Source organism: Tachyglossus aculeatus, chromosome 17 (genome assembly GCF_015852505.1).
Source record: "Tachyglossus aculeatus isolate mTacAcu1 chromosome 17, mTacAcu1.pri, whole genome shotgun sequence".
NCBI classification, from domain to species: Eukaryota; Metazoa; Chordata; class Mammalia; order Monotremata; family Tachyglossidae; genus Tachyglossus; species Tachyglossus aculeatus.
The window spans coordinates 56181451-56192947 of record NC_052082.1 but is presented as its reverse complement, the minus strand read 5'-3'; the positions used below and the strand labels follow the sequence as shown (position 1 = coordinate 56192947).

Here is an 11497-nt window from a genome sequence, read left to right as displayed (position 1 = left end):
TAGTAAGCACTTAACAAATACCATCATTATTGTTATTATTATCAGTAAAATGGGGATTAAGACGGTGAGCCCCATGTGGGACAGGGACTGTGTCCAACCTGCTTGGCTTGTAACGACCCCAGTGCTTAGTGTAGTGCCGGGCACACAGTAAACATTGAACAAATGCCATTTCTTTTTAAAGGGAGGGAGACCCAAGCTGGGGGTTGGGAGGCAAGAGGTGGCAGAGTCTGAAATTGAGGCGAGTGAATTCTTCAGCTCCTCCTCTGCCAGCCTCAGCTGTCCCGCCTGGACCATGGAGTATGTGTTATTGATGTGCACAAAGCGCAATGGTGTTGTGAGATCAGAAGTTGCGAGAGAGTGGAAATATAGAAGCAGTACAATTGATATTGAGTACCCATTAGTGCACTGTTCTAAGCTCTTGGGAGCATGCACCAGAAGCCCAAGGGGTAACAAAGGGCATTTATCCTTTTTTAATAGTATTTCTTAAGTGCTTACAGTGTGCCACAGTCACCTCATCTGGAAAATGGGGATTAATCAATCAATCAATCGCATTTATTGAGCGCTTACTGTGTGCAGAGCACTGTACTAAGTGCTTGGGAAGTACAAGTTGGCAACATATAGAGACAGTCCCTACCCAACAGTGGGCTTACAGTCTAGAAGGGGGAGACAGAGAACAAAACCAAACATATTAACAAAATAAAATAAATAGAATAGATATGTACAAGTAAAATAGAGCAATAAATATGTACAAACATATAAACATATATACAGGTGCTGTGGGGAAGGGAAGGAGGCAAGATGGGGGGATGGAGAGGGGGATGAGGGGGAGAGGAAGGAGGGGGCTCAGTCTGGGAAGGCCTCCTGGAGGAGGTGAGCTCTCAGTAGGACCTTGAAGGGAGGAAGAGAGCTAGCTTGGTGGATGGGCAGAGGGATTGGGGGCATTCCAGGCCAGGAGGATGATGTGGGCCGGGGGTCGATGGCGGGACAGGCGAGAACAAGGCACGGTGAGGAGATTAGCGGCAGAGAAGCGGAGGGTGCGGGCTGGGCTGGAGAAGGAGAGAAGGGAGGTGAGGTAGGAGGGGGCGAGGTGATGGACAGCCTTGAAGCCCAGGGTGAGGAGTTTCTGTCTGATGCGCGGATTGATTGGTAGCCACTGGAGATTTTTGAGGAGGGGAGTAACATGCCCAGAGCGTTTCTGGACAAAGACAATCCGGGCGGCAGCATGAAGTATGGATTGAAGTGGAGAGAGACACGAGGATGGGAGATCAGAGAGAAGGCTGATGCAGTCTTCTAGACTGTGAGCCCGCTGTTGGGTAGGAACCGTCTGTATATGTTGCCAACTTGTACTTCCCAAGTGCTTAGTACAGTGCTCTGCACACAGTAAGCACTCAATAAATACGATTGAATGAATGAATGAATGAATGGACCCACATGGGCATCAGGAACATCTGGCCTTCGATAACATCATCATTCCCCAGCCCGGCCTGCTTGGCAGGAGGCAACAGGCTGGAGTTGACAGGGTGGTGGAGTCTGAAATCGAGGAGAGAGAATTTTTCAGCTCCTTCGCCAGCCTCTGCTGCCTCGCCCAGTCCCATCTGGACATCGAGAACATCTGGGCTTCGATAACATCATCGGGTTTCCCCTCAATCCCCCGCCTGCCTTTCAGAAGTAAACCGCCCTCGGATGAGTAAAGCGCCTCAGACCAAGGAATTGAACCGGGATGGGAGCCCCGGGCCTTCTCCATCATCATCATCATCATCAATCGTATTTATTGAGCGCTTACTATGTGCAGAGCACTGTACTAAGCGCTTGGGAAGTACAAATTGGCAACATATAGAGACAGTCCCTACCCAACAGTGGGCTCACAGTCTTCTCCAGCCGCCCTGCCAGGCCCCCGGGGATCGAACGACTCGGAAGCCACTGGGAGAAGGACGAGACGCTTCGGCCCTTCCGTGCTGTAGAAAGTGCAGCGTCGGGGGTTTCATTTTCAGCTTTTACTCGAGGTTTGGTGGGGAGAGTTTCAGCCGAAAGGAAAAATTACAAAACCGAACTGGCTCGGGGCCTGAGTTTTCGACCCTGAATCCCTAACCTCAGCATTTCATTCATTCAATCGTATTTACTGAGCGCTTACTGTGTGCAGAGCACTGTACTAAGCACTTGGGAAGTACAAGTCGGCAACATATAGGGACGGTCCCTACCCGACGACGGGCTCAGAGTCTAGGAGGAGGAGACAGACAGCAATACAAAACTTGTGGTCTGCCCCCAACCCCCAGTCAGTTAATTTGTATATCCAGTCATTGAGTAAGCATTCAATAATAATTATGGTATTTGTTAAGCGCTTACTATGTGCCAAGAACTATTCTAAGCACTGGATTCACCCTCATATGGTCCCTGTTATATGAATGTCTATCTCCCCGCCTAGATTGTAAGCTCGTTGTGGGCCTGTGTACTGTTGTAATAATAATAATAATTATGGTATTTGTTAAGCACTTACTATGTGCCAGACACTGTACTAAGCGCTGGGGTGAATACAAGCAAATTGGTTTGGACACAGTCCCTGTCCCACATGAGGCTCACAGACTCGACCCCCATTTTACAGCTGAGGTAACTGAGGCACAGAGAAGTGAAGTGACTTGCCCAAGGTCACACAGCAGACAAGTGGCAGCGTGGCTCAATGGAAAGAGCACGGGCTTTGGAGTCAGAGGGTATGGGTTCAAATCCTGGCTCTGCCAACTGTCAGCTGTGTGACTTTGGGCAAGTCGCTTAACTTCTCTGGGCCTCAGTTCCCTCATCTGTAAAATGGGGATTAAAACTGTGAGCCCCCCGTGGGAAAACCTGGTCACCTTGTAACCTCCCCAGCGCTTAGAACAACGCTCTGCACATAGTAAGCACTTAACAAAAACCATCATCATTATTATTATTAAGTGGCGGAGCCAGGATTAGAACCCATGACTTTAATATTGTACCCTCTATCATTGTACAATGTATTTAACAACTCCGTTATATCGTACTCTCCCAGGAGCTTATTACAGTGCCCAGTAAGCGCTCAATAAATACGACTGATCGATTAGATGGTTAGAGGATTAAACCCTGAGTTATGAGATGGTCCAGTTATGGCCTTAATCCCAAAGAGTTTTCCTCCCCTCCCTGAATGAAGTGAGCATAATGGGAATCCAGTCACGTGATTGATTGATTGAATCGTTCAATCGTATTAAGCGCTTACTGTGTGCAGAGCACTGTACTAAGTGCTTGGGAAAGTACACTACAACAATAAACAGTGACATTCCCTGCCCACAACAGGCTCACACCCTCAGCCCCCCAGGACTTACGCCCATACTGTAATTTATTTTATCATCTGTCTACCTGTGTATTAATATAATATTAATGGCATTTATTAAGCGCTTACTATGTGCAAAGCACTGTTCTAAGCGCTGGGGGGGTTACAAGGTGATCAGGTTGTCCCATGGGGGGCTCACAGTCTTAACCTCGATTTTACACATGAGGTCACTAAGGCACAGAGAAGTTAAGTGACTTGCCCAAAGTCACACAGCTGACAATTGGCAGAGCCGGGATTTGAACCCATGACCTCTGACTCCAAAGCCCGGGCTCTTCCCACTGAGCCACGCAGACTGTAAACTCGTTATGGTCAGTGTATGTGTCTCCCTCCTCTGCTATATTGTAGTCTCCCAAGTGCATAGCACAGTGCTTTGCACAAAGTAAGGGCTCAATAAATCCGGCTGATTAAGTGTCACTGTGGGCAGGGAACATGTCTACCAACCGTGTGTTACAGTGTACTCTCCCAAGCGCTTAGTACAGTGCTCTGCACACAGTAAGCACTCTGCATCCCCCTGACTTGCTCCCTTAACTCATCCGCCTTCCCAGACCCACAGCCTGATTACTTGTTTTGATGTGTATATATCGATAATTCTATTTATTTATATTGACGCCTGTTTACTTGTTTTGATGTCTATCTCTCCCCTTCCAGGCTGTAAACCCGATGTGGGCAGGGATTGTCTCTCTTTATTGCTGAATTGTACTTTCCAAGTGCTTAGTACAGTGCTCTGCACACAGCGCTCCATAAATACAATCGAGTGAATGAATGCACACTTATGTCCATATTTGTAATTTATTTATTTATTCATATTGATGTCTGTCTCCCCATATAGACTGTAAGCTTGTCGTGGACAGGGAATGTGCCTGTCTATTAATATATATATATTAATATAATTATTATATATAATATATATTAATAGACAGACACATTCCCTGCCCATGACAAGCTTATATAATATATATATATATATATAGAAGAGAAGCAGCATGACTTAGAGGAAAGAGCACGGACTTGGGAGTCAGAGGTGATGGGTTCAAATCCCAACTCTGCCTTGTGTCTGCTGTGTGACTTTGGGCAAGTCACTTAACTTCTCTGTGCCTCAGTTCCCTTATCTATAAAATGGGGATTAAGACTGCGAGCCCCACGTGGGACAACCTGATCACTTTGTATCCTCCCCAGCGCTTAGAACAGTGCTTTCACATAGTAAGTGCTTAACAAGTACCATCATTATTATTATTATCACTTTGCATCCTCCCCAGCACTTAGAACAGTGCTTTGCACATAGTAAGCGCTTAACAAATGCCATCATTATTATTATCGTATATACACTCTCCCAAGCGTTTAATACCGTGTTTTGCCCACAGTAGGTACTCAATAAATACAGTCGAACGAATGAATGAATAAATATGATTGACTGATGAAGCAAGCCTCGGTCTTCTTGAGGAAGTGTGGGCTATATTACATCATCCTCAGCTATGGTAACTGCATGACTTAAAACCCACCGCATGCCACTGGTTTGGGCTCGTGAAATGTATTTCCCTAACCGCAGGATCCATCCCCTGCCCCCATTGACTCTTAGGAAATCAGTCCCCTGAGCCTCAGCGGTTGCTCTGGGCCAGAGGATGGACCAAAGTTGGGGACTGCCATCTAGCTATTCCCATCCCCAGAGATGGAATTCCCAGTTGGATGAATTGCTAATTGAGTATCTAATAATAATAATAATAATTCTGGTTTTTGTTCAGTGTGCCAGGCACTGTACTAAGCACTGGGGTGAATACAAGCAAATAAGGGTGGACACAGTCCCTGCCCCACATGGGGCAGAGAAGCAGCGTGGCTCAGTGGAAAGAGCCCGGGCTTTGGAGTCAGAGGTCATGGGTTCAAATCCCGGCTCCAACAATTGTCAGCTGTGTGACTTTGGGTCACTTAACTTCTCTGTGCCTCCGTCACCTCATCTATAAAATGGGGATTAAGACTGTGAGCCCCCCGTCGGACAACCTGATGACCTTGTAACCTCCCCAGCACTTAGAACAGTGCTTTGCATGTAGTAAGTGCTTAATAAATGCCATCATTATTATTATTATGGGGCTCACAGTCTGAATACCCATTTTATGGTTGAGGTAACTGAGGCACAGAGAAGTGATGATGATGATGGTATTTGTTAGGAGCTCGCTAGGTTCCAAGCACTGTTCTAAGTGCTGAGGTATACACAAGATAATCAGGTTGTCCCACATGGGGCTCACAGTTTTAATCCCCATTTTTTCAGATGAGATAACTGAGTCACAAAGAAGTTAAGTGGCTTGCCAAAGTCACACAGCAGACAAGTGGCGGAGCCGGGATAATAATAATAATAATAATAATAATAATAATAATAATAATAATAATAATAATGGTATTTGTTAAGTGCTTACTATGTGCAAAGCACTGTTCTAAGTGCTGGGGGGGATACAAGATGATCAGGTTGTCCCACGTGGGGCTCACAATCTTAATCCCCATTTTACAGATGAGGGAACTGAGGCACAGAGAAGTGAAGTGACTTGCCCAAAGTCACACAGCTGACAATTGGCAGAGCCGGGATTTGAACCCATGACTTCAGACTCCAAAGCCCGGGCTGTTTCCACTGAGCCACGCAGAACCCTTGTCCTCTGACTCCCAAGCCCATGCTCTTCTCACTAAACCATTCTGCTTCTCAGTAGGTGCTCAATAAATAGCACCAATTGATTGACGGTATTGATCTCCAATAGACTATAAGTTCCTGGAGGTCAGGGATCATAAGTCTTGGTACTGTTTTCTTTTCCCTACAGTTCATCAGTTCCCAGGAGCTTGTCATCCTTCAGATGAGACAGACAAAAAATGATTTATAAACTGTTGGAGCAGGAGGAAGAATTAAAGTCATTCAGTTATTTATTTGGATCGTCCTATCTGCAAATGAGAGGCGGATGGGATTGGGTCTATACCTGATTTGATTATTTTGTACCTACTGCAGAGTTTAGCACAATGTTTGGCACGCAGTGAGCCCAGATGAAATAATCCCAGATTGGAAAGAGCACAGGCCTGGGTGTCAGGAGACCTGGGTTCTGATCCTGGCTCTGCTACTTGCCTTCTGCACGACTTGGACAAGTCACTTCACTTTTTTTTTTTATAGTGTTTCTTAAACCACCTCTCAGGGTCACACCTGGAGAGTTTCCAGTACAGTACCAGTCTTGACTACGGGAGGGAGAGTTAAGCAGAGGCCTATCTATTCCATTCCTAGCTTGGGCAGTGGCTAGCGAGTGGAAGGCCATCTGCTACAAGTTAGAACTCACCTGTGCTGGACAGCAGCTGCAGGGGAGCGAGTCAAGGGCGGAGACTCAGGTTTATTACGTGAAAGGAGGCAATGATAAAACACTTCAGGATTTTTACTGAGAAAACTCTACGGATAAGCTACCAGAGCGATTGCAGATGAAGAGCAGGAAGTTCTGGGAGAGATGCGTCCACGGCGTCGCTATGGGTCGGACACGACTCAACAGCTTAAGACAACAATTCGTTAAATGCTTTTTCTGTGCCAAGCACTGGTCTAAGCTCTGGGGTAGATAGAAATCAATCAGGTCAGAAGTAGTCCCTGTCCCACACCGGGCTAAGTAGGAGGGAAAACAGATATTGAATCCACATTTTTCTTACAGCTGAGGAAACCGAGGCCCAGAGAAGTTAACTGACTTGGCAGAACTGGGATTAGAACCCAGGTCTTCAGCCTCATAGGTCCAAGCTAGTCCCACTAAGCAATGCTGCTTCTCTGGGCCAGTTTTTTCATCTGTAAAAGGGGGATTCGATCCCTGTTCTCCTTCCTCTTCTGACCTTACGCCCCGCGTGGGACAAGGACTGCATCCAAATTCATTCATTCTTTCATTCAATCATATTTGAGTGCTTGCTGTGTGCAGAGCACTGTACTAAGCGCTTGGGAAGTACAAGTAGGCAACATCTAGAGACAGTCCCTACCCAACAACGGGCTCACAGTCTAGAAGGGGGAGTCAGACCACAAAACGAAACATGTAGACAGGTGTCAAAATAGTCAGAACAAATAGAATTAAAGCTATATGCACAATATTAACAAAAATAGAATAGTTAATATGTACAAGAAATAGAATAATAAATCTGTAATATATATACAAGTGCTGTGGGGAGGGAAAGGAGGTAGGGCAGGGGGAAGAGGAGGAGAGGAAAAGGGGGGCTCAGTCTGGGAAGGCCTCCTGGAGGAGGTGAGCTCTCAGTGGGGCTTTGAAGGGAGGAAGAGAGCTAGCTTGGCATGTGTGGAGGGAGGGCATTCCAGGCCAGGGGAAGGACGTGGGCCGGGGGTCGACGGCGGGACAGGTGAGAAAGAGGTATAGGGAGGAGGTTAGCGGCAGAGGAGCGGAGCACTCTGTACAGAGCTTGCCCCACAGCAAACACTTAAAATATAGCAGAGTTATGAATAAATACCCAAAATTTCGAAGAAAGTTGTCCCCAGCCGGCACTGGAGAAGCTGATGAATGGATTCACTTCCAACACCCTGCTGCTGCTCCTTCCGGCTCCAGAGTGGAAACATAGAGTCATAAACCACAACTTCCCTCTCCCGTTTCCTGGCAAACTCCCTGGGGTTTAATTCCTCAGCTCAGCAGATTTGGATTCTAACGGGTCACCATTTTTGCACCATGACGCTTCCAGAGCTGAGTTCCGGCCAAGGGACTTCCCCACGGCCCTCTCCCGCTATAAAGGGAGGCGAGCAAGTTGGAGAATTCACTGAGGCGGCCAACAGCCTGAAACAGCCCGCTCCTTCCTTCCAAACTCTCCTACCTCCAGAGCGGGAAATATGAAGGTTTCTGTGGCCCTCGCCTCCATCCTCCTGGCTGCTGCTTCTGCTACACTCCTCTGCTGGCAAGCTGAGGCCCAGCTTGGTGAGTTTTCTTCAATTTCTCGCATGAACTTTCTCTTCCTCCTGTAATAGCAAATCCTCATCAGTAAATCCCCCTTTAGACTGTAAACTCACTGTGGGCAGGGAATGTGTCTGATTATTGTTCCATTGTACTCTCCCGAGTGCTGAGTACAGGGCTCTCCACACAGTAAATGCTCAATAAATTTGATTAAATGAATAGATGAATCTGTGATATATATATATCTATAGATAATACTAATATATATAAAATCTATGACGGCATTTGTTAAGCACTTACTATGTGCAAAGCACTGTTCTAAGCGCTGGGGGGGGAATACAAGGTGATCAGGTTGTCCCACGTGGGGCTCACAGTCTTAATCCCCATTTTACAGATGAGGGAACTGAGGCTCAGGGAAGTTAAGTGACTTGCCCAAGGTCACACAGCAGACTTGTGGTGGAGCCGGGATTCAAACCCACGACATCTGACTCCAAAGCTTGTGCTCTTCCCACTGAGCCATGCTGCTTCTCATATCTACTGAGCACACCCAGTAAGTGTGGAGCAGTCACTTGACTAAGTTACTTGCCCCGGGTCACACGGCAGACCGAGCCTGGATTCGAACCCAGGTCTCTCGACTCCCTGCCCCTGGTCCTTTCCGTTAGGCCAAACTGCCTCCATTGGCCGTGGTTTACATTGGGATTCATTGGCCTCTGATTCTGAGCAAGACCAACTTCTTTTTTCGAGAAAAGGGGTGAGGTCCAGCCGGGAGACAGAGGTCATGGGTTCTGATCCTGATTCGCCTCTTATCAGCTGTGTGACTTTGGGCAAGTCACTTAACTTCTCTGTGCCCCAGTTACCTCATCTGTAAAATGAGGATTAAGACTGTGAGCCCCACGTGGGACAACCTCATTACCTTGTATCTACTCCGATGCTTAGTGAGCGCTTAACAAATACCACCATTATTATTTATTATTACCAGGGGTGAGGGAATTGGACCCCAGAAATAAACTTGCCTTCTAGTCGCATCTCTGGCTCTGCAGATAGCGGGGGACAGGAGACCCTGACTCGATCTTGCTCTGGATGTTTTTCACGCCCCTTCCTTCTGTGGAGAATGAACACTAGTGGTATAACCTGGGAGCCACGAGTCCTGGGTTCTAATCCCGGTTCTGCCACTTTCCCGCTCATATGACCTTGGGCAAGTCATTTGACTGTTCTCTGCTTTAGTTTTTTCAACGGTAAAATGGGATTAAAAAGACCGCTCTCCCTCTGAGGTGGAAAGTACCATGGCAGGAGTGGAATGGACAGGGCTAGTGTTTGGTCTAATCTTTTTACCTCTGCCCCAGGGCCTAGCACATAATAGGTACTTGATAAATGCCGTCATTATTACCATTAAACTGTAAACTCCTTGAGGGCAGGGATAGCATCTTCCATCTCTGATTCCAAGGCTTAGTACAGTGCTCTGAGCATACTGATCACTTGGTAAATACCATCATCATTATTCTTAGCCCATAAGCTCGATGAAAGCAGGGATTGTGTCTTCCAACTCTGATCTGAGTGCTTAGTACAGTATTAGTTGAGCATGTGCTCAATAAACGAAATTGATTATTACTGTCCAAGGTCTGGACCTTCAAAGAAATCCCTAAATCCACTGTTCCTTCCAAGGGCCCAAGGCCCTTTCCGTCAGTGACTTCCACACGGCTCAGAGGAGCGAGGAGTCGACATCGATGCACAGAGAGGTTACACTCTGGTGGCCGAGAACTGCTTGGGTTGGAAAGGATTGGAATAGCAGTTTCTTTTAGGGGAGGATTTAAAAAAAGCAAAAGCTTCAATCCCTTTTTCCCCCTTTTTTCTTTCAGATGGAGTCAACATCCCTCAATCCTGCTGCTTCAGCTGGTCGAAGAAGCCAATCCCCGTCCACCTGCTGTCTGGCTACTTTGTCACGAGTTCCAAGTGTTCCCTGGAAGCTGTGATGTAAGTAAAACCCTCCTCTTCCCCCTACCCCAAGTGGCCCACCTCTCCAAGATCCAGGCCAAAAGGAAGGTTAGCCAGGATCCTGGAGAGAAGTCAGGAGCCCCCCAATTTTTTTTTTAATAGTATTTGTTATGAGCTTATTATGTGTAGACACTGTACTAAGCTCTGGGGTAGATACAAGCTAATCAAGCTGGACAGTCTCTGTCCCACAAGGGGGTCCCAGTCTTTATCACCATTTTACAGATGAGGTAACCGAGGCCCAGAGCAGTGAAGTGACATGCCCAAGGTCGCCCAGCAGACAAGTGGTGGGGCTGGGATTAGAACCGAGGTCCTTTTGACAAAAAGGTGTGCTGTAGCCACTGGACTACGCTGCTTCTTCAAAATGCCCCGTTTTCCCTTAAACACTTGGTCGTGTGGTGCCCAGGCCGTTTCCGCTAATCCCAGGCCAGGATAACTGCTCAATAAACATTCCTCTGTTGGGCTGCTCTGGAGCAAGCTGTTCCCCTTCCCAAGGGCGGCCAAGCCCAACGGATGAGCTAGGCCGAACCCGATGTCACAATGACAGCTTGACTTTATTCCCTTCCCTCAACAACTTTCTCCATCCGGGGGTGATCTCACCAGGCCATCTTCTCTCCACAGCTTCAAAACCATGAGAGGGGTTGAAATCTGCACGGACCCCAAGGAAAAATGGGTTCAGGATCGCATGAAGCGCCTGGATGCCAGACGCAAGAAGCCATGAGCCTTCCCTTCGACCTCTCCAGATCCGCTCAGACTCCCCACTCCGGGTTGTGGCCGAAACTTCCCAAAAGGCCTCCCTTCTGCTGCTCTCTGGGAATTTTTATATAATATTGAAAGTGTTTCATTTCAACATGTACCTGTATTTAAATTATTGCTATCTTGGTTTATTAACCCTATTTGTGTTTTTTTTTTTAAATTCCACCTGTCACTTATCCCTTGGTGGTAGTAGGAATGATATTTATTGAATACCCACTGGGTGCACTGCACTGTAATAAGCACCTGTTAAGTGAGGAAAATTGTACCTAATCTCCCTACCTCACAGGATATTACAAGTTTAATGAGATGTGTGAAAGGTTTCAGAGAAATGCTTATGTAAAAATCCAAGAAATTATTATTTTTAGCATTACTATGGAATCTTGAGAAAATATGAATTATTTTTGTGTATAAAACCCTGGTGTTGTGTTTTCTGTGTGGGAAGCTGAGGGCGAGGGGTGGTTTGAAGAACACGTTGTGGGGATAGGGAGGCCAGTTACTGATTCCATGAAGCTGGGCTTCAAGATAATGTTATTGA

General features: G+C 46.8%; 1 protein-coding gene and 1 non-coding gene across 2 annotated transcripts; both read left to right on the top strand.

Annotated features, from left to right (window-relative positions):
- Positions 1 to 6488: 6488 nt before the first annotated feature.
- LOC119939800 lies at positions 6489 to 6626 on the top strand. Its single transcript, XR_005454763.1, has one exon. It is a non-coding gene; the product is annotated as a small nucleolar RNA SNORA7 (small nucleolar RNA).
- A 1483-nt stretch (positions 6627 to 8109) lies between these two features.
- On the top strand, positions 8110 to 11288 carry LOC119939683 (monocyte chemotactic protein 1B-like). Its single transcript, XM_038759853.1, has 3 exons — positions 8110 to 8241; positions 10074 to 10188; positions 10828 to 11288. Exons 1-3 carry the CDS (start codon positions 8157 to 8159, stop codon positions 10925 to 10927), a joined length of 300 nt encoding a protein of 99 aa, XP_038615781.1. The 5' UTR covers positions 8110 to 8156; the 3' UTR covers positions 10928 to 11288.
- Positions 11289 to 11497: the final 209 nt, after the last annotated feature.